Source organism: Coturnix japonica, chromosome 12 (genome assembly GCF_054131305.1).
Source record: "Coturnix japonica strain WE chromosome 12, WE-NBRP24, whole genome shotgun sequence".
Taxonomy (NCBI): domain Eukaryota; kingdom Metazoa; phylum Chordata; class Aves; order Galliformes; family Phasianidae; genus Coturnix; species Coturnix japonica.
The window spans coordinates 21707020-21731939 of record NC_140674.1 but is presented as its reverse complement, the minus strand read 5'-3'; the positions used below and the strand labels follow the sequence as shown (position 1 = coordinate 21731939).

At 45.2% G+C, this 24920-nt stretch overlaps 1 protein-coding gene and 1 long non-coding RNA gene across 35 annotated transcripts in view; one reads left to right on the top strand and one right to left on the bottom strand.

Annotated features, from left to right (window-relative positions):
- Window positions 1–24920, top strand: part of LEKR1 (leucine, glutamate and lysine rich 1) — a 58240-nt gene that overhangs the window by 31642 nt on the left and 1678 nt on the right. For 10 of the 34 annotated variants that reach the window (XM_085513426.1, XM_085513417.1, XM_085513419.1 and 7 more), the window contains 10 exons: window positions 8532–8613; window positions 10162–10239; window positions 10519–10722; window positions 12405–12498; window positions 15031–15183; window positions 15923–16222; window positions 18144–19537; window positions 19618–19721; window positions 22807–23045; window positions 24355–24590. In XM_085513426.1, the coding sequence (XP_085369552.1) occupies window positions 8532–8613; window positions 10162–10239; window positions 10519–10722; window positions 12405–12498; window positions 15031–15183; window positions 15923–16222; window positions 18144–18482 (1250 nt within the window). In that variant the 3' untranslated portion in view covers window positions 18483–19537; window positions 19618–19721; window positions 22807–23045; window positions 24355–24590. The other 24 variants (XM_085513414.1, XM_085513412.1, XM_085513407.1 and 21 more) reach the window with 17 other exon arrangements.
- Window positions 14983–17886, bottom strand: LOC146758890 (uncharacterized). Its single transcript, XR_014933449.1, has 3 exons — window positions 17664–17886; window positions 17426–17588; window positions 14983–15115 (listed from the first exon to the last, which is right to left on the bottom strand). It is a non-coding gene; the product is annotated as an uncharacterized LOC146758890 (long non-coding RNA).

Below are 24920 nucleotides of genomic sequence, written 5' to 3'. Positions count from 1 at the left end.
AAAAGCAGTATGCCATGGGTAATATAGGGCTCATGGAGGACGTGGGAGCTGTGTACTGAAAGATAACTCTGAGTAAGACAGCTGTGCTGCGTGGTAGCTGGGAGGAGGGTGCTCACAGCTATGTGTGTTGAGAAAGCCAACACATGGGTGGCTGTGGGCAGCATCCTCCTCTGTACTGCAGGCACAGTGCTGCCCTTGGGCATCATGCTGGGCAAGGAGGGGATGGCTGCCAAACGCTGTTTCCCTTCTTCCTCTGGCCTGGCTCCAGCTGATCCTTGTGGTTGGCAGTGTTCTGTTGCACTGTGTATCCTTAGCTGAGCAACAGCTCTCATGTCCTTCTCAGAGGCTTCAGAGTTCAGTCTGTATTCCTCTTTTGCCCGTGAGTCCAGGAGGGCAGTTGTGCTGCTCATGGAATTTGGCATTAATATTGGCAGCTCCAGATCTGAGTTTGACAAGAAACAAACTGGGACTGATGGAACTGAATTACTGTTTGTCGCTTTGGTGTAACATAACTGAAAGTGAAGACATGACCTTTGAAAGAAAAAAGCCTGAAACACTGGAGTATTCTGGAAAGATTTTATCCATGTTTATTAAAGCTTTTCCCCTGTTAGCATTGACAGGAGACGGAACCGTGAGCTGACATCTGTGGTTTTGCCATTTAAAAAAAACCAACTGCTGTTTTGGTGTTGTTTGTTTGTTGATGTGCATTCCAAAGGAATATTTTGGAAGCTGTGTTTCTGTTTATCTGGCGATGGGCAGCATCGTGCTGCTCAGAGCTGCTGCCTCTCCCAGGAAGGGCACTGTCCTGCAGCCTCTCCTGCTCACTCTGTTTTTAAAGATGTTTCCAAACACGAAGGGTTTAAAAAAAAAAAAGACAGCAGACGTAATGGGTTCACTCCAAAGTTATCTCAGAGGTTGGTGTGACTGGATCCTCCAGCATCTCGGCAGCATAATGCTGAGCACAAGGGTCACTGTGACCGCTGCTCAGAATGCTGCGCTGTTCCGCTCGCTGCTTGTTGTCTCCCTGTGTCAGGTTTTGTTTTCAAACTGCATATAGTGCAAGTTTGAAGTAGCAGACGAATTGTGGTGAAAACATAAATAAGTCATGTATGGAGTTCAGAGAGCAGCAGGACTCTGAAGAATCCTATTGCAGTGCTAAAATCTCAGCAATGGAAATGAGTGCATTATGTGAGGCATTCTTTTTTACTACTAACAAAAATGACATGAAGTCAGTGTGTCAGAAATCAGTCAGATCGACAACATCTGCATCTCCTGGTTTTCTTTTTTCCTCCTCTTTCTTCCTTTTCTCCGCAGATGATTGATGCTGATATTCTGGATTTGGCTCAGTACTGGAGTAGTTCAGTGCTCCAAACAAACAAAAAGAGCCACACAGAAAGCCAACCCACCAGGACACGTTGTTTGCATGTTTCAAAAGGATTCTCATTTCTACAAACAACACTTAGAAAATTCTTGGCTCGTCTATTTTTGATAAATCTTAAAATATTGCCTATTTCAGATGGTGCAAGAACTGAAATCAGCCCCGAGTTTCTCCCATTGTTTCGTGGTTCTCGTGACCCTTATGAAAATGACCTGAGTGAGTTACGTTTTGCTGGAGGAGTGATTTGATTTCTGATTTCACACCGCTTTTCAGAGTCACGGTGCTTCGGTGGTTAGTGAGAGACAACAGGTCTTGAAAAATGCTGAGCTCCGAGCAAAGCCTGGTGAGCGACTGTCTAATCAAATACACTTAAAAACACCCCAAAACCCAGTAATGTGTTGTGATAGCGTTGTGGATGGAAGCACTGGAGGAACTGCAATAGCACATGCTTCTCAAAGATAGGCACTAATATCCCTGCTTTCACTTTTATTACCAGCCAAATCCTTTTCTTGCCTTGATCACCATTACAGAATAATTCTTCACAGAGTTGTGGCAGTCTTTCTCTGGCTCCCCTCATAGGTGCAGATTTACCTCTGTATGGATTTAAATTGCCGGCTGTGCACGTGTAATCTGTCTCCCAAGGCTTTTGAAGCTCCTGCTTCGTGGTCTATTTAAGTTACTAAATATAAGCTTAGCATTGGTCTGCTGACATAATAAGACTAATGAGCACTGATATAAAAGTGCAGGCAGCTGTAGGAGTAGCCGGGAAGCTGAAGCGCAGAACGTTAGCACACTTCATAGAAAGAAGGAGCAGTATTTTTATGTGCATGAAGTGTCTCTAATGGCACTTTTAAGACCGCTTTGAAAATCCAAACAGAGAATGGTTTCCTGTAGTTTTGGGGAGGCTGCAGTTCAAGTATCCACTATTCATGCTGCAAGTACTGTTGAAATATTTTGCTATTAATTCCAGCTGCGATGCTAAGAATTTGAAGGGTGAGAGCTGGGGAATGCAGATTGGTGTTTGAAGAGACTGACAAATGGGTTAGCCCAAGCAATGGCTCATTAGTGCTTTTCAGCAGTCTCTTGAAATGGAAGAGGAAATATGTGAAAGTGATGGAGGGAACAGCATCCTTGTTCTCTTCAGTTATGCACTGGGGCAGCGCTGTGCTGGAGTGTGATTTCCTTACAGGAGGAGGGTCCCTCTTCACTTCTGCTTTTGGAAAAGCAGGAATCTTTGCTAAAGGAAATAATCATATTTTATCTGCTCAGACTAAGCTCTGAGACAAAAGAAGTTCTATCTCCCAGGAAGTTATGGTCAGAACAATGTTTGCTTACCTCCAGGTTTCCTGGCCAATAGGTGAGTGATGGTATTTTGACTCAGTTTTAGCACACAGGAGAAGAAGGTCTGCAGGAAAAATTCTGCCTTGCATCCCAATAACTTTGGCTTTGAAAAGGCAGGAATATATGCAGAAAGCTCAGGCTTAAGGGCTGTATGTCTCTCTGACTCTACAAGTCATCAGTTAATTTGGACAGCAGGGAGCAGGAGCTGTTGAGATAGCATTGCTTCTGGAAGCAAGCACATGTTAAGGTATTGTAAAGGTTCCTTCTCCTTCTTTCTCTATTCTTGTTTTATATGCCATTGTGAAAGAACTAACGTGCTAGTTCAGAGCAGAGGTGCAGAAGGCCCAGACCTGGCAGTGAACAGCAACATGTGCTTAGGGGAGATAAGAGCTTGGCACATCCTCCCTGTTCCTGGCAGCTCTCTGTGCTTTAGAGCCATCCTGGTGGTACTGCTCAAGTCTCCAGAAGGGACATCAATGCATGTGGCTGGGGCCTGGCCCTGGGATGCTTCCAGGCAGGTCTGTGCTTGTGTCTCAAATAGAAAGGAGTACTTCCTTGTGTATGTAAAAATAGTTTATCCTGGAGAATGCAGTACATGACATATTCTAAATAAAAGCAAATAGTTCTGTTCTGTGCAGGAAAGGACTTTGGGTGTTTAGCTGACTTCTTTGGTCTCCTTGAAAAATATGAAGAGATGCAAATTAGTCTGACAAGTATTATCATAGAACCATAAAGGTTGGAAAAGACCTCTAAGATCATCAAGTTCAACCATGCACCCATCACAACCATCTTCCTCAGTACCACATCTCCATGGTTCTGGAAGAAGCTCCATCACTGCCAGGGCAGCTGTTTGTAAGTGCCTGAGGGGAAATACAATGATGGTGGTGGGTCAGTGCTGTTCTGGGAGGGGGAAAGTGGTAAGGCAAGGACTGCTGGCCATAGCTGGGAGCTTTGGGCTGGTCATCAAGAGGAGTTTTTCCAGCAGAACATGATACAGCACGGGCAGAGGCTGCCCTGAGGGTGGGGGAGCTCTGCAGGAGCCAGCAGAACAACCCAGGTGAGCTCATCTGCTTGGTGGTAGTGCTGCTGAGCTGGGCAGCTGCCAGGGGTCCCTACAGCTGATCTGGGAGGCTGTGCATGGCTGAGTCACTATGAGAGCCTCCTGAAGTTTGATGAGATCAAAACCACTTCAATCTGAGATTGTTGTGCAAGTAGCTGCCTCTACCTGCCCCTGTGCTGGGACGTGTGTGGGTATTTCTGGTCAGTGCTCTTTCAGGGCAGCATGTGGGGCCTACGCAGCCTTCCCACTTCTGAGGGTGCTTGGAGGGGGCTGTCCCAGCAGGGCTTGCTCATCAGTGACCAGGTAGTGAGTCAGAGCGTGTTGTCCTCGAAGCAGAACACCTCCCAGTTTTTTCCCCAGTGCATGCTTAAATGAAGGGAAAATGAAACTGCTTTCTCCCTGCATTGATTTCAGTTGTGCTAAAAGCCAGTAAATGCGTTTGTTTGATATCTCTAACCAGGTAGTGGGAAGTGGCCCACATTTCTGAAATTGGGAGCAAAGAAACTTTGTTGGCATGCATGTATTTTCAGCAAGGCACAGTCATTTCAGACCCGAGACTCGGTGATACGGGGTAGATTCATACCGTGACCACAGCTAAGCTGAGGAGTTTCTGTGCACAGCTGAGCTGGTCCTGCTAAGGCAGAAGGGTCTCCAGCAATGACTGGGGTCCACACGGCTTCAGTGGCAGAATGAGTTTGAGCTGTGCTGGTGAAATTCTCCAGAAACTGTTACTTACTGGCAGGTAGTCTTCATTTTGTGTATGTGGACGAAGCACTGAGCTTTTGTTTAGCTGAGACCAAAGTTTTCAGGGGGTTTCTGTGGTTTTTTTTTTGGTTTTTTTTGCTGTTGTTTTTTGGTGGGATTTGCAGGAAGAGCAGAAAATCACATAACTTCACCATGCGTGCTTCTGAACTGATATCACTGCGGATCTGTTACAAATTATCTGGAAAATTGATGGCTTTAGAGTGGCTGCTTACCCAATGTGAGCGCAGTTCACAGCGGGGTGGGGTGGGTTTGTTTTGTTGTTGTTTTTTTTTTTTCCACTGAAAACTTTACCCGTTGTTGCTATTTACAAAGCAGAAACTGGAACCTTCCCTGAGCACCGTGACATTGGCAGGGCATCTGGAAGGACCACAGACTGGGTGGCTGAGTTCCTGAAAGCCATTTCCTGGTATGCTTGCTGCTCTCAGCACTGTGCACTGCATGTATGGGAATTCACACGGCTAGGAGGAAATGATGACCAGCTGTGGTTCTTCAGAATGCCTTTTCTTTGTGCATCCTCTGTGCTGTGCCTCCTGGAGAGTGTGATAGTGCTGAAACACAAAGGTGTGGGGGTGATACCTCTTAGCCATGGTTTGGCACTCCTTGAAGGCAGGACAGCCTTAACTGTTCTTAAAATGAATGGATTAAGGACACTAAGGACAATCGAACTATCCTCTAAGGTTTTACCTCCTATCCAGTAAAAGCCATCTTTTCTTGTTTGCTGCCTGAAACAAGCTGCCCAGTGTCTGGAATGTGGTGAAAATATACCTAGGAATTATAGCTACAAACTACTTCTGGAGCTATGAAATACGCTCTAGGAAGAAGGTTAATGTCCTTGGTAAGTTATAATAAAGACTGGTATAATATAATAAATAAAACTGAATGGGAGCAATAAGAGCAATATAGAGATGTATTTGGACTGAAGAGTGTTTGGATGAGGAGCTTTGACATGTGGTTTAGTGGCTTGTGGTAGCAATGGTGATGGGAGGACGGTTGGATTGGATGATCTCATATGTCCTTTCCTACCTTGTGATTCTACGATTCTATGCTTTTAAAAATGTGATGGTACTTAAAACTTTAAAACAAGTTTCAGTTACAAAGCATTTTTACTGCTGTTCTCACTGGTTCCCCCAGTTCAGCTGTGGCCCTCAAACCTGGTAGAGCTCTGTGCTATGGAGGCGCTGTGGCTCAGACTTTGTGCTGTGCAGCTCCTGTGGACTTTGGTGGGAGCTCTCTCTTGAGAAGACTTGCAGAATCCAGCTGTATAATTGAATCCATCTACTCCCTCGTGTAAAGCTGCCATCCAATGCTCAGTCATTACAAAAAACTTCTCAAAACAAACTGAGTACAAGAAGAAACAGCTGAAAGACCACCCAAAGTACTAGAACCAAATGAAGCATTAGCCCTTTTCCTCAACTTGCATCCACCCTCTCACATCTAGAAAGAAGGGGCAAAATAGACCTAGTTGTTTATAATTGCCAGACATCTTCTATAATTACAGACTTAGAAGAAAATATTATTAAACTCAGATCTATGAAAAGCTGGTTGTAGCAGCCAGTCCCGTGCAAAGGGCTCTCCTCGCCTTGTTGACCCACTGCCATTCGATCTTTACTTAATCTGCTTTAACAAAGCAGTCACAGTGCAGCAGAGCTTGTTGTTGTGGGTTTTAGATTGCTCCCACATGTTCTGTCTAACATCTGCTTAGTGTTTGAAGCCAATCTTTCCCCTTTTTCTGTAGGCATTCAGAGCCGTTTATTTCATAAGCCAATGTCGAGATGAATGACAGGAAATTAAAGTTGAATTATGTCGCTTTGGAAAAGTGTACAGAACAATACATGACAGAAGAATGCTTCATTGAAGACACAAAAGTAAATGAAAGTAACTGCAGTTGGTCTGATCTATCCTTGGTGTTCTTGGCCATGACTTCCCGTTCCCAGAGAAGGGGAAGGCGCCAGCTCTGAGCAGAAACACCTCAGCCTGGCCTGGTGAGTGCTGTGCAGCTTCCTGATGCAGATAGCAGAGCTCAGACAACTGTGGGTTTGTCATGGAGACCTTTGAAACCGACCTAGAGGAAGTTTTGACAGGAACACTCAAACACACACAGATCTTAAATAGTTGTAAGTTGTCAGTGATTTGTCTCCTTTGGTGCTGCTTGGCAGCAAGCTTGGATGCTCCACAGCTCTTTATTGGGGAACAGAGGGAAAACGTGGCTGACCTTCTGGGCAGACAGCTGGGACAGCAGGAGAGCATAGAGAGGTTATAAACTGTTGGTTCCAAGTGCTTCTGCCGAGCAGTTATGCCATACTTGCTGTTTGTTGTGGTCCTGTTCCCTTCCCATCATGTCAGCTGTGCTTGAGCAAAGCACCAGCAGCTTGTGTCAGAGGATGAATTCCTTTCTAATGCCTGGAAAGCCACCGGTTGTTTTAACTCATAGTACAAGAAAGCACACAACCGCAATGTATTAGGAAGGTGGTGGAGTGCAGATGAAAAGTGTTGAAGCAAGTCTCAGCTGAATGATTTGCAGCAGTTTCATCTGCTGTAAAACAGGATTGCTGCCTCTGAGCACAGTGGCCAAGTAAGTGATGTTTGAGGAATGCCTTCAGAAAGGTGCCTGACTGTCCTCTTCACCTCGAGCCACCCCCTGCTGGGCTGTAGCTGTGTTTTATGGTGTGAACGTGCTCTGTGTGTGCTGCTGCTGGGAGCAGAGCTTTGGTAGCATGCGTACAGTGTTCTGAGAACTTTTGGCTTCCCCTCAGCCAACTGTGTGCCTGTACAAGTAGAGCTGCACAAGTTCCTGCTCCTCTCTGTGCTGTGCCTGTACAGAACCTGCTCTGCTCTACAGAAATAGGGCAGAGAATGGGCTGCAGAGGTGATGAGTGCTGTTTGGAGCACAGTGCAAACAGAGTTCAGCTTAACTTTTGCCAGCCCTTGTCTTGATTTATTGGTGAGGCTTAATTTAACTGTTGCCAGACCTTTTCACTTTCCACTTCTTTTTCAATACTGTCGGGGGAAGCAGACCTCACCACAAAGGTGAAACCATCTTCATTTATCATGAGGAGGGTCAGTCTCCATGGGTTTCTGAGACTTCCTTATAGTCTGAGTGCCAAGATAGTGTGGGCTCAAGTAGGAATGTACCAAACTACTCCTTTGGATTCTGTAAGCTTCTGAAAGCCTAACATGAATGGTAGGTACTCTCCAGTTGCTGAATAGAGATAGTGAGGGTTTAATATGAATTAATTCCTGCTTATTTATTTTATGAAATGGGAAAAAGAAGTTCTGAGGTGCATGGGGTTTGACAGAAGTGTGAAGGTTGGTAATAGCTTATAGAAGGGCCATGTACTAGAGCAGCATTGCTGAGTGTGGGAAACCTCCCTTGCCCATTGGATGCATCGAGATCCTTTGCTCTGCTGACAGTTTTATGAGGAATGCCAAAGAAGTGGGATGGCAGTGATTCACCTGGAAATGCTCCATCAACACCCTGCCCTGCTCCCAGCCCTCTCAAATACATCACTTGAATAACGGATGCCAGAAAATATTAGAAAGCCAACAGAGTAAGGTATTTCTAGGAAGCCCTGACTTTGAGAGAAGTTTTACCGTCTGTGTGACTGTGCAATGGGTTTGTGAATACCTATGGTGTGAATAACATTCTCTTGAAAAGACAGTAAGTATTCACTCCATTCAAACATAAGGAACTTATTTCACATAAGTCAAGTAGCAATTGCAACAGAATATTCATACAGGAGGGACCTTGAGCTGGTTTTTTGTAATTATGGTATTTTTAATAGCAGCACTGTGGACTTTAGGCAAAAATATCAGTATATTTAGATTATTTTTTAAAATATTTTGTTGGGAAACCAAGTGTCACAAATGACAAAGCTGCTTTGTGAGGGGGGTGGCTGGAGGTGCTGAGCCCCCTGCATGGCAGCTGGGAGCTGTGGGATGCAGTGTGCATTGCAGGGAGTGCCATAAACCTCGTGTTTTTGGTTTCAGATTTAACTAATCAAGTAGAGAACGCTGAACACAAGCTGCAGAAGGTAACAGCTGAGATGGATCACTACAGGAAGCTGCTAATGTAAGGTTTCTGTTTGCTTGTTTTGCCACTGTGCATAGCACTGTTTTCAAAGAGAACTGTACCACTGTCAGGTACAACACTGTCAGAGTGGTTTGTGAAGGTTTTGACCAGCAGAAGATGCGTGTTATATTAATCATCCTGTATTGCTAACCAACTGAGTGAATGTGTCTGCCTGTGGAAGCAGGGCTTGCCTTCCCCAGCTGTCTCATGGTGCAGCAAAGACGGGGGTTATAGCTCAATGTGACTCTTCATTTAATACTAAGCGTGGCATAAATTGTGTGAAACCCACACAACTTCTGGACTGTAAACGTGAATTTACCGCTAGTATTCCCCATGCACTGGTATGTTACTACGGTTTGTAATTTTACTGTGTTGCATGGTTAAAATACAAATCCTAATTAATATAGAATGAAGAAAATGCCATCAAAACCTTGCCAGGGCCCTGAAGAGGGTCCTCACTGCAGAACTGGTGGTCTCAGAGCATGGCAAGCAACAGTGCCTGCAGCAGTGCCCACATTCTGCTGCTGCCCCAGGCGATGGGAGGGCATCGTAAGGCTGAGGAAATAAGGAAAAAAGAGGCAACTCTTGTTAATGCTGTTGTGGCACAGAGCATTCTGCTCCCATCACACTGCCCCGAGCAGCAGCTTGGGAGCCCAGGGTCCCCTCCAACACAGCTGGTCTGTGCTTTGGCTGCACGTGGGGCTTGGTGGGAGCTGTCAGCACTTTTAAAGGCTGTGGGATTGGGGCTGAGTGCTTTCCTGCATTGCAGGTCCACAGTGCAATTCAGAAATAAAATCACTCTGTGTAGTACAGCAGTGAAAATAAATGTTAGTTTCAAATATGAAGCTGGAGGGCAATGCAAAAGTGCAACCAACCTCGAGACCAAATATTGTCTGTTGTTTTCTATGTTTTCCTGAAATTCTAAGGAGGATGTATCTTTCATGATACATACTTTCTGTATTCAGTTCCTATATTCAGAGGGACTGATCAAAACATGGTTGCAAATATTTGGAATGCTTAGCAACAAAGTGTTTTAATGATAATACAAGTACTGAGCATGAAAAAAAGACTTCATGAACAGAGTTAAATAAACAGCACAGCATTTCTCAATGTAATATTAAAATTTCAATGTAATATGGGTGCAATGTAATAAAATAACATATTCTCTATTTGTTGAAGTATAAATAGGAGGCTTAACCATGGTTATTAATCGGTGAAGCGATGACAAAATTACAGGAAACATTCACATTTTCCAGACCTCTATCATATTAAATTGTTGTTCCTTTGTATTCATAGCCCACTTAAAACATTGGTTGGTGTTGCAAGATCACACTATCTTGTTTGCAGCAATTAAATTTGTGTGATCCTGGGTTAGGCTGAGTTTACACTGCGAGTAGCAAGAAATAATGGAGTGTTTTATTTATCTGTCTTTTAACTAAAACAGAAAGTGCAGGTCAGGTATTGGGTTAATAAATGGTGTTTGGGTTATGGTGTGGGTAAAGGCTGTCAAACCTTTGGACAAATACAGTTCTTTTTTAATTTTCTTAGGGTGAAGTCAGCAGAACTTGATGTGTGTCAAAGTGAACTGAAAAAAATGAAAAATGAGAATGGAATTTCTGAGTCAAGGTAAATGCTGAGGTTGTATTTTATTGTATAAATGCATTTATGAGCAAGGAGAGCGCAAGTTTTATTTATGGCTTTAATGCAGCTGTTATATACGTTCTTTTTTTTCTTTCTGTTTTCATTTTCTGTTTTTGTGTAAAAGCCACTAGATTTAACTTCATGAAGAACATATACTTTTTTTTTTGTCTGGTATTTCCTTTTCCAGGTACAATTTACTTCCATCTTTTAGTTTCTGTTTGTGAATGAGGATAACTGTGGTGTTGCTTTTCATTTCTTCTATAGACTTGCGAAAGAGCTCAAGGAAAAGGAAGAATCTCTACTGATTTGCCAGCAAGTTTGCAAACGTTTGCAGGAAGAGGTGGCTGAGAAGGAGAGGAGAGAAGGAGATCTGAGAAGAAGAGCCAGTCAGTCAGAAAGTGAACTGGAAACACTTAAAGCTCTTCTCACACAGACAGAGGAAGAAGTGGTGATGTTGAAGCAAGAAAGGTAACCAGAGCTGAGTCACTACAGATAATTGCTGTGTATGTTCAGCCCAAGTTTTCTTCTTGGAAATCTGTAAATATAGAGTGTTCCTTCTCTGCCAGATCCTCAGCTCTCTGACTGGTACTGGAGCTTGGCTCTGGCAGTGGGCAGACTGGGAGCGAGGCGCCGTTCCCAGCTGTGGCCTGCCCTTGCCCTCAGTCATTGCCTGCACCTACAGGCAGAACTCTGACAGCCTTGACAGCACTGAGCTCCTGTCCTGGGACTCTGGAATTCATTGGATGGACCTTTAAAATCATAGCAGTATAGACAAAAAGCTGAATAGAACAAAATGTGCCTTCAAGGAGGGGGGAAAAAAAGGGGAAGAAAAACCCAACGCACCAAACCTCTGCTATGCAACCCAGGGCAACCCAGCTCAAGCTTAATCAAAACACCTATTTATTGCTGCTGTTATAGCTGCTATTTGTTATATGAGGCTTGTAGAGAAAAAGCCCTGAAGAGTTTAAATTCCTGTAACTTACCTTATTAGCAACTTGCAAACAGTAACAATGCTATAAATATTACAATACGCCAGGTTTTTGGATGTGATCTAGTATTCAGTGAAACGTGTGGACAACACCCCACCAGTCTAATCTTATTCCAAAGGTTCTCAGCTATCAACACAGCTAACCTTTTCCCTATAATTATTTTTCAGATGTGGAAAATGAAGCACTGAGCTACTGAGGCTCATTGTTTCCTGGAATGGTATCTGAGTGCCTTTCTTTTAGACTTCTCAACTTATCAACCTAAATCCACAGTATTTTTATTTGCTTTGAGTATAATCTACGTATGCAGTTTATCCCTAACGTTCACAGGCTTGTCTTTGCTGTTTGAAAGCGTCCTGCTAATATATTTTCAGTTACTGATATATTAACTTATCTTTCATTGGCAAAATAAAGTGCTGCCTCCTGCTTAAAATGTGGCAGTATATTATTTATTTTGACGTGGGAAAATATATTTGGAATAGTGGCTTTCAGAGAAGATAAGGATTTTCTTAGATAGTGATGGTACACCAGGAGGCATTAAGCTATTTTTATACCTAAAGAGTTTGAATATGCTCTGTATGTGGGTCGTGCATGAAAAGATATTACAAGTTAATTTAAGAATATTTTCCTTCTGCTTAAACCTCAGCTACGTGACTTGTTCCAGTTGGTACATTGCTGATAATGTAACTTAGAAGAATTTGAACTCCCTAGGGCTTTTGCTCTACAAGCCTCACATGACAAACAGTAACTACAACAATAGCAACCACTTGGTGGTTTTAATTCTGAGGCTATTGCAGTTTTAAAAATTAATTGTAGTAATACTGTGAGATGGTTAACTACAGCAGTTTGTTTGGAGTATCATAGAATTATTCGGTGTTCTTAATTTGACTTGAAAATTTAAAGAATAGTTGAGGTTTGCATGTATGTATACAGAAGAATGATTAACTGCAGTATTTTCTTCAACATATAACATTCATTAAATGTGTGACAGCAGTATGCAAATGCTAAGTAGTGATTATTGCTGTGCCTTTGGGCTTACTGCACAGAATACTAAACAAAGAGGAAAAGAGGAGCCCTTGCCACAAAGGACTTAATTGCAAGAAAATGGCATGCCACCAATCTGGGCAGAGCACATATTTACATACAAGTTTTTGTGGTTTCTAGGGAGTTAATGCTGATTTCTCATCAGAACAGAACAGAACAGCTGCAGGAAACATTAAGGCAGAAGATGCGGAATGAAGATAACTGGAGGGAGAAGGTAATGCTGGATGTGTAGCTGGCACAATTTCAGTTTCTTTTTTTCAGTCCTAGTCATCTGTCATGAACCTGCACAGTCAGCCGGATACCTCCCTCCTTAAATGCAAACATGTCAATAGGTTCTTTCTGCACAATGAGTGATCTGTCTACATGGGCTGGAACTGAATGTAAGAAATATTTAGTGTAAGCATTTGTGGTCTTTGGGGATGGTCAGGTTTGATCCAGACTTTCCAACTGTTGGGTATTTGTGAAGAGCCCATGTCAGATGGCAGATGCTGAGATCCCAGGTGCAAACTCCCAGGGATGAACATGGACAGCCCACCCCAGCTGTGTGCCACAGCCACATGGAGACCTTGATCTGCAGGAGAGCATGTTGCTGCAGATTTCTGTCCAGACCAATCTACTTAGAAATATACATATGGAAGGTGCTTCATGGTTTTACTAAACCGAGCATGTGCACTGTTGATGAAGTAGAGAGAATTCAGAACTTTCCTGCTTGCTGGCAAGTTGAACCAAAACTGAAGGTGGCTATTTGTAAAACAGATCTATGTGTTAGGACGAGAGGTGGTAGCCTCAAGTCACATTGGGGAGGCTCAGGTTTGGCGTTAGGATATGAGATGTTTAAGAAACATGGACATGCTGCCCTTGTAGACATGGGCTAGTCGGCATGATGGGAATGGCTTGATTGGAATTGATGGTCTTGGAGGTCAATTCCAACTGTGATGATTCTATGAAATAACAAGCTGATGAGAAAGATGTCCTTTACTTTGCTTACCTTCCCTTCAAATCAGAGCGACAGATCAGGAGTGCAAGGTCTAAATGACTCTTGATATGTGTCCTCTTTCTGGAAGTGTTTTACAAGCCTAACCTTGTCTTCAGTGGGTATTACTGTGTTCTGCATGCCTGAATTGTCCTCTAATGTGTGTGCTTGGGTTAGAGGTCTTCTGTCAAAAAATATTCTCCACTGATTTAAAAAATACCTACGTGTGGTCACAGTGTGTGATGGCAGATGGTTTCCCAGCTGTGTGCAGAGCTCCGTGCTAACCTGGCTGCAGTGTCATGGTGTCACAGTGGGATGGATCAGCTGCTCAACACAGGCAGCTGTGAGTGTGTTGGCTTTGGGGTAACCTGCCACCTTTCCAAAAAAGCAATAGAAGAAATTGCTTGAAAAGATTGCAAAGGAAAAATGCAGTGTTGAACAACTTCCAACATTTCTGCTTTAAGCCTTATTTAATTGGTGGCTAAAATTAATGTCTTTTGTGTGTGTGTGTGTGCGTGCAGAATGTAATACGTGTCTGAAAGCTTTATTTAGTCTCAAGAAAATTTTTGGACTACCAGCAATTAAGATCTGTTACATCTCTTTAAAAAGCGCTTACCTTCTCTGTGGCAGGATATAATTTTAGAATGAGGTCACGCTGTCTGCATAATCACAACGTATTGTTCAACTTGACATTAGTACAAGATAAAGGCTGCTGCTGGTGGGAGAGAGCAATTACATCTTTGGTATCACAGCCATTAAGATGCATTGAATGCCAAGTGCTCTAAAGATGTTTTCGTCAGTCAGAAGTCAGAGATGTGGCAGTTATCGTTCCGTGGGTCAGGGTGCCATTGCACAAAGTTTAGGGTGTTCCACTTTTGTATTTTAAATGTAGAAGAACTTTGAATTGTAATGGATAAAAAAATATCTTTTATGAAAAACAGGCAAATTGATGTAAACATGTGAGAGATTTTTATAAGTGATGAATGAGGAGCCCATAAGTAGCTTTAAAGCAATTAGTAGTCGTTATGCTTTCTCTGCAGATCAGCTGCCATTTGTTTCCCTGTTGTGGTTATCAGCTGTGCTGGATTCAAGCATTAAGTATGAAAAGCGTTTGTGTATGTTTCCAAATGAGTCCATTTTTTATACTGCGTGTATTTTTCTACTCTTAGTAATTAAGTAGCCTTCAACATATGGCCTGCTTTGGTAGCAATATGTGCTATTATATCTATCACAAGTAATTTTTTCTGCGGTTAGAATCCAAACTCCCATACCTGGTGATGTAGAAGATACATCTGTATGTATTGTAACAACAGCGGTCTGAGGGTCTCACAAATGCAGATTTGTAAGCCAAGTCTCGGTGGGGGATTTGAGTCTGTGCTCAGGGCCCAGAATTGTGTGTATTTTGATGTTAAAAATAATGACAATATCTTTTATCTTTTTATCTTTTTTATCTTTTCCCCAAAAAGGGTTAAGGGAATTTGTTACATTTTTGATCGTAATTGGTGTAGGAAATAAGGTGATTATCATTAAGCTCATTCTGAGCTTTTAATAATTTTAAGTAATTAGGACAGCTCTGTGCTTGTCTAACATGCCTTTTGTATTCCTTCCACGCACTACAATTAAGTCCATTAGAATTCAGCCTGCAGAAATATAATGTTGGCATTCAGTCTTTGGACGTGGGGACGTTCCTCGGGTGGGCTCCTTCCCCACCTTCTGGTGCTCCCAGTGGGTTCTCTGGGAGGGGCTGCATGGCAACAGGCACTTGTTCTCTAGGTGGAGATTGATCTGGCCAAAGGTGAAGCGCGGCACAAAGAAGCAATTCTCAAAGTCAAAGAAGAAGCCAGAGTAGAACTAGACACTGAAAGACAAAAGCAGCAAGAATTAATCACAAAATATCAGAGAGATCATGAAGAGCTCCAGAAGAAGGTGTGTAACACTCGAGGGAAATGGTGTGTGGCAGTAGTTGATGTCAACCTTTGGAAAACAGTATGTGGAGGAAAGAAATGTCCATGTGCATCTTGAAGATGCAGTAGTTGTTCCCAATCTCAGTCTATAGCATACAGCTGAAATTTTGGAAAACTGAGCAGGTTAATATGTAACAAGTGTAGTTGTGCAAGTTCTTGCTTTCCTCCGCTTTTGTCTCTCTATCGTTTATCTACATCCCCAGACTGCAATTGCTAATTATTATTAAACTAATGGGGTCAGATTTGAAAGCCTTTGGGCTGCTTGAGACCACGGCGGGTTGTCACAGAGCCATCTGCACTGCTTCATCCCTTCCCATCAACCCATCACCGCTGTGTTAAGGTCCGGTTAGCAGCTCCCCTCCTCTACATGGCTTGTTGCATCCCATAATTTGCCATTCCCATTACCCAGCTCTAGAGTTTTTGAAGTTTTACTTAGAAATTGAAAATGGTGCCTATAGCCTCAGCTTTTGGGTTTCAAAAGATTTGATGTGGAGAAGTCAAAGAAATGTGGTGAGATGGTATCGCTAAGTTTATTACATCATACTGTTTTTAATGAGCTGGAAATAACAATTTATAACAGTTTTTGTCTCTGAAGACTTCTGTGCTTGGATTTGTGATTTTTCCTGAGGCTATTTGTTTGATACTTCATTCTGTCTAAGGATAAACACTGAATTTATACTAATCCAATATTTGTCATGCAGATACCTGAATTAATATCCAGTGCCACCGACAGCTTACGGATGGAGGCAGAAATTCTTGAGAAGAAGCTACAAGATGTTCAAACCAAACTTGCAAAGAAAGATGAAGAGAAAGAAAAAGAAATTCAGAGCCTTAAAAGGCTGATTACTGAACTTGAATTTCAGCTGAAGGTGGAACAGAACAATAACAAATCATTACTGGATAGTATGAGGAAAGAAATTAAACACAAGTCAGATGAACTGGAAGAATTAGCCCAGGAGAGGACGCGGCTGATGCATAGTTTGAGTCAAGTGCAAGAGGAGGTAGGAATGTGGCCAAGGAGCTTTCCATGCTCTTCTTGCTTTGAGACACATGATTGCTAGAATCATTCAATGAGTGCTCAGACCTTGGTCCATGCTCTTCTAAGAAAGGAAAAAATCTTTAACTTTAGAATCATGGAGTCATAGAATGGCCTGGGCTGCAAAGGCCCACAATGGTCATCCAGTTCCAACCCCCTGCTGTGTGCAGGGTCACCAACCAGCAGACCAGGCTGCCCAGAGCCACATCCAGCCTGGCCTTGAATGCCTGCAGGGATGGGGCATCCACAGCCTCCTTGGGCAACCTGTTCCAGTGCATCACCACCCTCTGGGTGAACAACTTCCTCCTAAGATCCAACCTGAACCTCCTCTGTGTTAATTTAAAATCATTCCCCCTTGTCCTATCACTATCCACCCTTGTAAGCAGCTGCTCCCCCTCCTGTTTATATGCTCCCTTCAAGTACTGGAAGGCCACAATGAGGTCCAGTATTTCCAAAACAAGCAAGAAAAATCTTCATGCATAGGAATGAGTGTGGACTCAGCCCCGTACTGTGTGGTGTGTGGGGCAGGGATTGCTCTTCTGTGGTGGGAGCGTGTTGCCTGCATCATACTGTGCTTGTGGGCCTTTGTCCCACCTGTCACCAGTAAACCCACTGTCTGTAGCATAAAAATGAATCGTTATATGAAGAGAAATGTGACTGCTAGATATTCTTACCGCAAACATTTGCTGAATGCTTGGAATATAATGGAAAGGGTGGGGAGAGGGCCACACTGCTGCATGAGAAACATGAAAACAGTGAAGTCAGGGGCTGCAGATAAGATTAGACTGGAATGTCCAAAGTAATTAGTGGCAGGCAAAGAAATGGATAAACTTTGAAAATGCAGCTTCAAAATGAGTGAAGTCCTGGTTTGGAAGCGCTGTGTTGGTGGCATGACAGCGGTGTTGGCAGTTGCTCCGTCCTGTAGCTGGGGGATGGCTCACAGAGTGAGCACTCTGAGTGTTGATCCGAATCTTCCTTCTGTGCCCTTAATGATGTGGTGCATTTCAGGTTCTCGTTTGTTCTCTCCTGAGGGTGGTTCCTGGTCAGACTCTGTGCACAGCTCAGGCTTTCAGCACTAGAGGCTTATTCTAAATGTCTGTGCAGGTGCTGGGAATATTCTCTGTGTTGCTCATTGTGCTCCATGTCACAGACTGTCCTGGCTGCTCACCTTCCATTGCCCTGTTCCATTCAGTCAGCAGCAACTTCTTCCTTAGCAGAGCAAAATGAGGGAAGTGGCCGCTTTCTGTTTGCATCAGTGCTGTCACTGTTCTGACTTGTATGAATCGACTTAGTCACGTTGCTCTTTGATGTTCATTGACTTTTGATTTCAACTGGAAACCAGAAAAGTCATTGTCACAAGGAAGTTCTATGTAATATACCAACCTGGGGGCTTGTGTAACACTTACCTGTTCAAGGAGCGCTGCTGGTCGCTTATCATTTTGGTGTTGGTAATCACAGTGAAAAGTTTGTGAAAAATACTATGTGGATAATGGTTTATCTCAGTCATCTGTGAAGGCACCAAAAAAGGCAGTTCACCATTGCAGAAATACTGGCAGCATCTTATTGCAGTGAAGTGGCAGAGCAGTGCTTGGGCTCTGCACCTTGCTGCTTCCTGCCTTCCCTGTGCTGGAGGGTGGGCAGGAGACCAGGCGCAGCTCCTCTGACTTACCTCATATTTTCCACTGTCTCCTGAGAGGAGGATGTGTGTGTAAATGCCAGTGTGTGTCATCAGAGCAACTCCCGGGGAAAACAAAGTGTAAGGGAGCACTGCAGGCTTTCCGTGCATCAGTGCCCTCCAGGCGCCCTGCCTTCAACCAGTGGAATTTATCAGGCGCGTGTTTTCACTGACGGCATTTTGTAGAGCGAGGGTTTGTTTCTGTTTGCAGAACACTCTTCTCCAGGAAACGGTGCGCAGAGAGTGCGAGGAACGCTACGAGCTGACCGCGGCTTTGACTCAAGCCAGGGAACAAGTACTGCAACTCAGAAAGCTCAGTGGAAACTTGCCGTTATCGCCGCGTTCTCCGGCTCAGGGCAGCGTAACCTCCCTGCGAGCTGATTACGGACACGGCAGCCGCCCCGGCCGAGGGAGGGCCGTCCATCCCTCCGGGCACGTCGGTGTCCCCCGAGCTGTGCAGGCACCCGCTGTCAGACCCTGCAGTGTCACTTTGCCGGCTCTCAGAGGCCGGGACACCACGGGCAGGAGGCGGCAGCGGAGCCAGCTCTGACACGTGGGGAAGCTCTGCAGTGTGTCAGCCGCGGAACTGCTGGCCCTGGGCATCGGGTGGTGCCTGATGAACTTGATGCGTTTCTGCAGCTGAGAATTAAGTTACATTCTGATATATTTTTTGATGCAATAATGTTTATTTGTCCGTTGCATATGAATGTAATTAAGTGCTATCCAAGATGGGAAAAGTGAGAATGAAAAAATAACTGCCTCCCTAAAAGGTGCACGTATTCAAGAAGTGTAATTAAAACAATTGCCAACTTCAAATGCTGCTCTCTCTAAAGCACCTCGCTGGAATCTCCCCATTTTGTGTGCTGTCCCTTGTAATATCATTGTGTGCTTCTGGTGTCACAATGCAATTTGCTTGGATAGAACCAGATCTGTGCTATTATTTCATGGAGCAAAGTGCCCCCAGTGCCTGGACAGCCACCCCAGAGACTGCAGCCATCTTCCCCACAGTGCCAGCATGGACCCGAGCTACTCAGTGGGGGTAAGTTGGAAGGGAGCACCCTGGGGGTTGTCAGAGCACATGAACAGGACAACCGAGGTTGTCTGCCCCTGGTTGGGTTTTAGGACTGGGCTCTCTCTACATATGGAAACATGGAGCTGCTGCTTTGCAGGATGCTTGTTAACACAAATATGTTTGTATCTGCACCATGAAGCTTGGCTATAGTATTTCTGAGTGATGAGATAGCCCTGTGTGTGAAGTGACTACAGAAGTCCATGTCTTTAGTACTGGATTAAGTTAGGAATGCTTTGCTGAATGCAGTGGCACAGCAGGGAATGCAGGTCACATAATAAAATCAGTGGGAGAAGTGAGCACAGTAGATTGAGCATCTTGGGCTGGATTTTAAGGTGCACTTTGTCTTACTCAGCTTCTGTTCCCACTGAACCTTTACTGAGCATTTCCATTACTGAACCTTAACTGATCTCGGTGGTAGCAGAGTGCATCCAAAAGCTCAGAAATCCCCTATTCTCAAATTCAGAAAGCAGCAAGAATTCAGAGGCAGCAAACAATCCTACACAGAGCGGAGATACTGGGAAGCAAAGTCACAAGTAAGTGGCTTTGGTCACTTATTTATGTTTTGGGTTTTTCCTTAAAGACAAGAATGATTCATTTTACTGTTGTTGTTTAGGAGAATTCCTGACTTCTTTGAGCCTGAAAGCTGTTACTCAGTTACCCACCTGCGGCCTTCCTGTGCTGAGGTAGCAGACCTTCATCGAGGCAGCTCTTAAAATGGTGAGTTCCGGAGCACCATTGTGTTGATTTTAAGTAGAACTCTTAAGTGAACCTCAGTTTTATTTTACAGACTTAGAGAACATTTAAATTGTGCAGCCCATTCATTATTACTTTACTTGCTCAGACCACTATGGAACAGACGTGAGGGTGAACCTTGTGACAGTTGGTGTAATCGAGAGTTTAATGCTGGATTTTTTGTATTGAAGAAGCAGGGGACGTTTACCTGCCTCCTGCAGGGGTGCACGCAGTGATGCCTCTGTACTTAAAGCAGAGAGCAGAGCTGGGCTAGCAGCCACCCTGGCTCTGTTTGTGTGCACAGAATGCCCAGCTCTGCATGGTACTGGCCCATCTCGCCTGGCTCCTGGCTGCTGGTTGTGTCCTGCAGCACCTCTCTAAGGAAGGGCTGTATGTTCATAAATTATGGGAAAGGAGCAGCATGAGAAATAAAGAGAGCAGTCACAGGAATAATGTTTGTAGCATGAGGGAGAGCGTAAATCATGGACCCCTGCTGAGTCAGGGGCTGAGATTTCCCTCATTCCTGTAGCTCGCAGAAACCCAGAGCTCGTGCTGCTGAGCAATAAACAAAGCGTATTAATATTAGGAAGCCTTGGTCACCAGCTTTTACCAACAAATAATTTCACAAAGTCAAGGAAATTTTACAAAGCATTTCTTGTAATGGGGCGAAGCACAGCAGCAGAGTGCCAAGGAGAGGGCAGGCAGCTGATCCCATCCCCACCTTTCAGGAAATGCAGCTTCCTGGAGGCGGCGCATTTTGGAGAAGCTGTGTCATTTATGAATGGGTTTTTCTTATACTGGACCTTGCACTCTAGGACTCACGGCACAGGGGAATACTGGAAACCACAGAGTTGGAACAAATCAGCCTCTGTGGCTCCTGAGCTGCCTGCAGGAAGCAGCCATCCCTTCACTCCTCAAGGTTGCAGGAAAGTGGCCTGTGGCTGTGAGTTGGCCTCATGCAAAGGCTGCTCCATTCTCTTGGCAGAGCTGGTGTTGTTGCCTGGTTTAGAATGAGGTTCTGAATCTTTCCATAAAGCACTGACTGTGTTAGCAGCTGCCATGTTGCATAGCAGGATAAATGTCCAGGGTGTGCAGCAGGGTTGGGAGCAGAGCTCAGAGCAGGCGGTCTTTCGTTTAAAGAAGTGGTTGTGCTGTGAGAGATTCTTCTCTTTAAGTTCTTGTTTTGGCTCCTGGTGTTTTATAGCTCCCTATAAAGCCTGCAGCATGCTGCAGAAAGCACTGCCCACCCTTAATGCAAAAGAAAGTGTGAGAATGAGATCAGGGAAATTTCCTGCCTCCAACAAAAGCTGCATGTCTTCATTTCCATTTGATTAAACATTTATTTACAGAATGAAAAGTTGGTGTTGGGTCGTGTCTTTAATTGCTGTTGTTATTTGAGTTTATTCTCCTAATGAAAGGGCAAACTCTGTATGCAGCTGTAGTGGCGTGAAGCAATGGAACCAAACACGCTTAGCACTTATGTGGCTTTTTTCATCCTCAAAGCATAGTACAGAATTAATTTGGATAGGATAATAAAAAGGATGTTGTAAAAGATTAATGCTGAAGAGGTTTTAACACCGGAAATACAATTTGTGTGATGGAAAATACGGGCATCTGGCATTGCACTGTGAACTGCTCCCAGATAATGAAAAGAAACCGCTTCCAAGCAAGTGTGGCCAGATCCAGCAGGGTGTTTCTGCTCCTCTCTATCTCCAGAGACACCTCCTATCTCCTGACAGGAGCCAGCCACAAATCTTCCTGCAGTTTTCCATCTGGAACCTTGAATTGCTGCTGAGTTAAGGTCAGTGCCAGGATGTGGCTGTGCTGCTCCCCACTAAGCCAAGGGGTGATGGCTGGGGAGCCCACAGAAGTAACACTTATTTCTGTAACACGTGGCTGGATCTCACTGTAGCCGTGCAGCTAAACCCAGCCCAGTTCTGTCAGTGCTTCACTGGCAAAAGCAAAGGTGTGTTTAGAAGTTAACTCACAATACACAGATCACAGCAGCTGGTTGTGATTTACTTTACTCTAACTTATGCAGACAGTCCTTCACAATGTGCTTCACGTGGAAGAGTTAGGAAAGCACTAAGGACTTAAAAAAGAAAATCTGCTTTCAGGCAGTACTAAGATACAATTTGCACTGCAGACACTGCTTATTGCTCTAGGAAGTCCCTGGTGTGAGCTCCAGAGCTTTTGTCCAGAGACAGAAGAGGAGCTTGGGGTGAGCAATGCGTACTGTGCTGGGTTTGCTGGGAAATGATGCTGTTGTCAGGCTCTGTAAGCAGTGGTTGTGTTGTATGCATTGCCTTTGTTCTTTGCCTTCATACTGAAGGTCCTCACTGTACCTCCCTCTGTATGTGTCGGGCTTCGTGCTGTTGCCTTGTCACACCGTGTGCTTTGCTCCTTGCACTACAGGCCGCAGTAAGTGACAGGTTGAAATCCAGCCCTGCTCTATGTGCAGGGCAGCTTTCAAACAGGGCAAATCCTGAGCAGCAGAAGCTGTTCATCTGATCCCTGTGCAGCACTTGGTCTGCTTGTGAAATAGGGGTCGTGAACAAACAGGCGTATTGATCAGATGTCTGCTCTGTGCTCTCTGCCGTGCACCCAACAGAATCTGGAACTGAACGATGTGTTGGTGCAGGAGCTGTTCTGGGCACGGTGCCTGTCCCACGGCAGGAGGAAATGACTCAGGTGTGAGCATCCACTCCGAGCTGCAGCGCAGCCCCAGCTGAGCTGTCACCTCTTGTGTCACAGCATTGCTGGCACCTCTTCCCTCCTGTGCTGCACTTACATGTTGATCAGGTTGTGGAGCACTGCCGGCTGCTTTGGAAGCCATGTTTGTTTCGGTATCTCCCCAGAATCCATTAATTTCTGAATGTCAGGAACTTCAGTGATGACATGGATTCATTTTAGCCTGTAAAACCCGTTGTTGCTGGTTCCTCAATCCCATAAATTTACAGGAACTGGTTCCTTTAGACAAACCTGTTATTTCCAAACGTTCCGTGTTTCAAGTTTCCTGTTTGCACAGACTGGATGCTCATTTCTTAGGGCTGGGTTTTTTCCTTTTCAGTTCTGACAAAGATACGGACCGGCAGCAGTGACGGTTTGGAATCCCAGCAGAAGCACAGCTGCGTGCAGCAGACCTGGGACATTTCACTTTCCATTCCTTGCTGGCTGCAGCCCTGCAGGGTGCGGTAGCTGTGTGCTGCTCTGAGCCTTCCAAGGAGCTCATCAATGGGAGCATCAGGAGCCATTAGGGTGCATGCAAAGAAACCATCTGCCATCTGAGGCCAGCAGCGCGTGTGAAAGGTCTGTAATGATGCAAACAACCTCTGGGCAAAGTACAAAAGGAGATAATGAAGCATATAGTGACAAGATGGGGCAGGTGTGCTCTTCTAAGGGGATTCTTTGGGATGATTGTGGAAGCATCTTGCTCAGCACAACTACAACCATGGCCAACTTAGGGCTGGCTCCTTTTGTAGCCACTATGGGAACAGAACCTGATGGAAAATGGGAATCAGTGCGATACAGCTCCAGGCTTTGCACCCAGCAGGATGCGTCACTGCTGAGTCACCAGTTGCCCCTTAGCAGCATTCATGTGTGCAGCCCAGCCCTGCTTGCTGCTGACATGGAGCCAGAGGGAGCTGGAGCTGGAGCTGGAGCTGTCTGTGCTTTAGAATCACAGAATCATTCAGGTTGGAAAAGACCAGAGATCCCCAACCCTGGCCCACCCCACCACGCAGGGTACCCACGTCCCTCAGTGCCACATTGCCATGGTTCTGGAGCATGGCACAGTCCTGATGGGGTGGGATGGCTCAGTCTCGGTGGGTGTCAAGCACTTGTGATTAGCAGCAGCCACTGCTCCTGCAGTGAATGAGAGCTACAGCAATAAGCAGCAGCACTGAGGAACAGTGCAGGGTGGTCCCCTCTGGAGACGTGGGGTGGTGACATTTAACAGGGGAAAGTTTCAGCACAGCACAAAGGAAAATGTCCTGACGCTGTGCTGGGGATGAGGGGAGCCCCTCGGCCTGAGTCATGGGGGTGGGCAGGAAAGAGCCGTGGAACATGAGCAGCCAGGAGCAGCTGCTGGCAGCAGCCTGGGGCCTGTGTGGGATTTTCCAGCTCCCAGTTTGTGTGAAGTGGAAAGAGATGAGTTGTGCTGAACACTGCTTTCCTATAACGAGTGGTACCTGGAGGAGGACTGGGGGCTGCCTCTGCCTCTGCTCACAGTAATGCCAGGCTGAGCTGCTGAGCTGCTTTCTGAGCGCTGCCTGTTGGGAATGTTGGCTCTGATGGGAATCCATTTAGCATCCATTTCTGCAGCTGTTTCCTGTGTGCGGAGCTGTGTGAGCTGTAAGTGATCCAGGTTACCAGGACGGGGTGGTCACTTTAATCCTCGTGAGGTTCTGAACAAAGAACCACACGTGTGATTTGGGGGAAAATACCCAAAAAAAGGATCATCTCCAACCCCTGAGAAGTGCACAGAGAGGTCGGAGGGGGAGGATTTATGGCTGCTGTGGTGTAACCAAGTAGCAGCATTGCCTCACTGCGGTTATGGATTGCTGGCTGCCAACTCCATGATGTGTGCTGATGTCTTTGTTGGGTTTTGTTGTTGCAGATCCCTTCTATGTTTAGCAGCAGCACCTCCTCGCAGGGTTACGAGGCAGCTGCTGGAGCTCAGAGGAGGCTGTAATTCATACGCTGGAGCCACACGGGGACGGCTGGGCTTTAATTTCTGTGCTGTAAAGAAGCAAAAGTTGCATCCAAAGGGCCCACAGAAAGTTGGAGGGTGAGGAGATCCGTCATGGAAGGAAGCACTGCTGCACCCGGGGATGGACACAGCGCACACAGCAGGTACACAGCTGCCCTGTGGGACCATGTGCCTGCTGCTTACAGTGAGATGCTTCTTCAACCACCATCTTTGCTTTGTTTAGTTGCCGTGGAATTACTTGCAACCCTTCCCTTGCTACATCACATGAGCAGCTGCTGCTGTTTCATCCTGTCAAACCACGTGTATGTCACTCATTGCTTTACCCCATCGTCCTCTTCTCAGCCTGGTTACTGTGCTGGGGATCCAGGCCGAGCTCTGCCTCCTGCACAGAGCCCACCTGTGTCCTGCTGCTGGGCAGGGAAAGGGTCCCACACCTGGGTTTGGGTGCCACGTTTGGATTTGTTATTGGCATC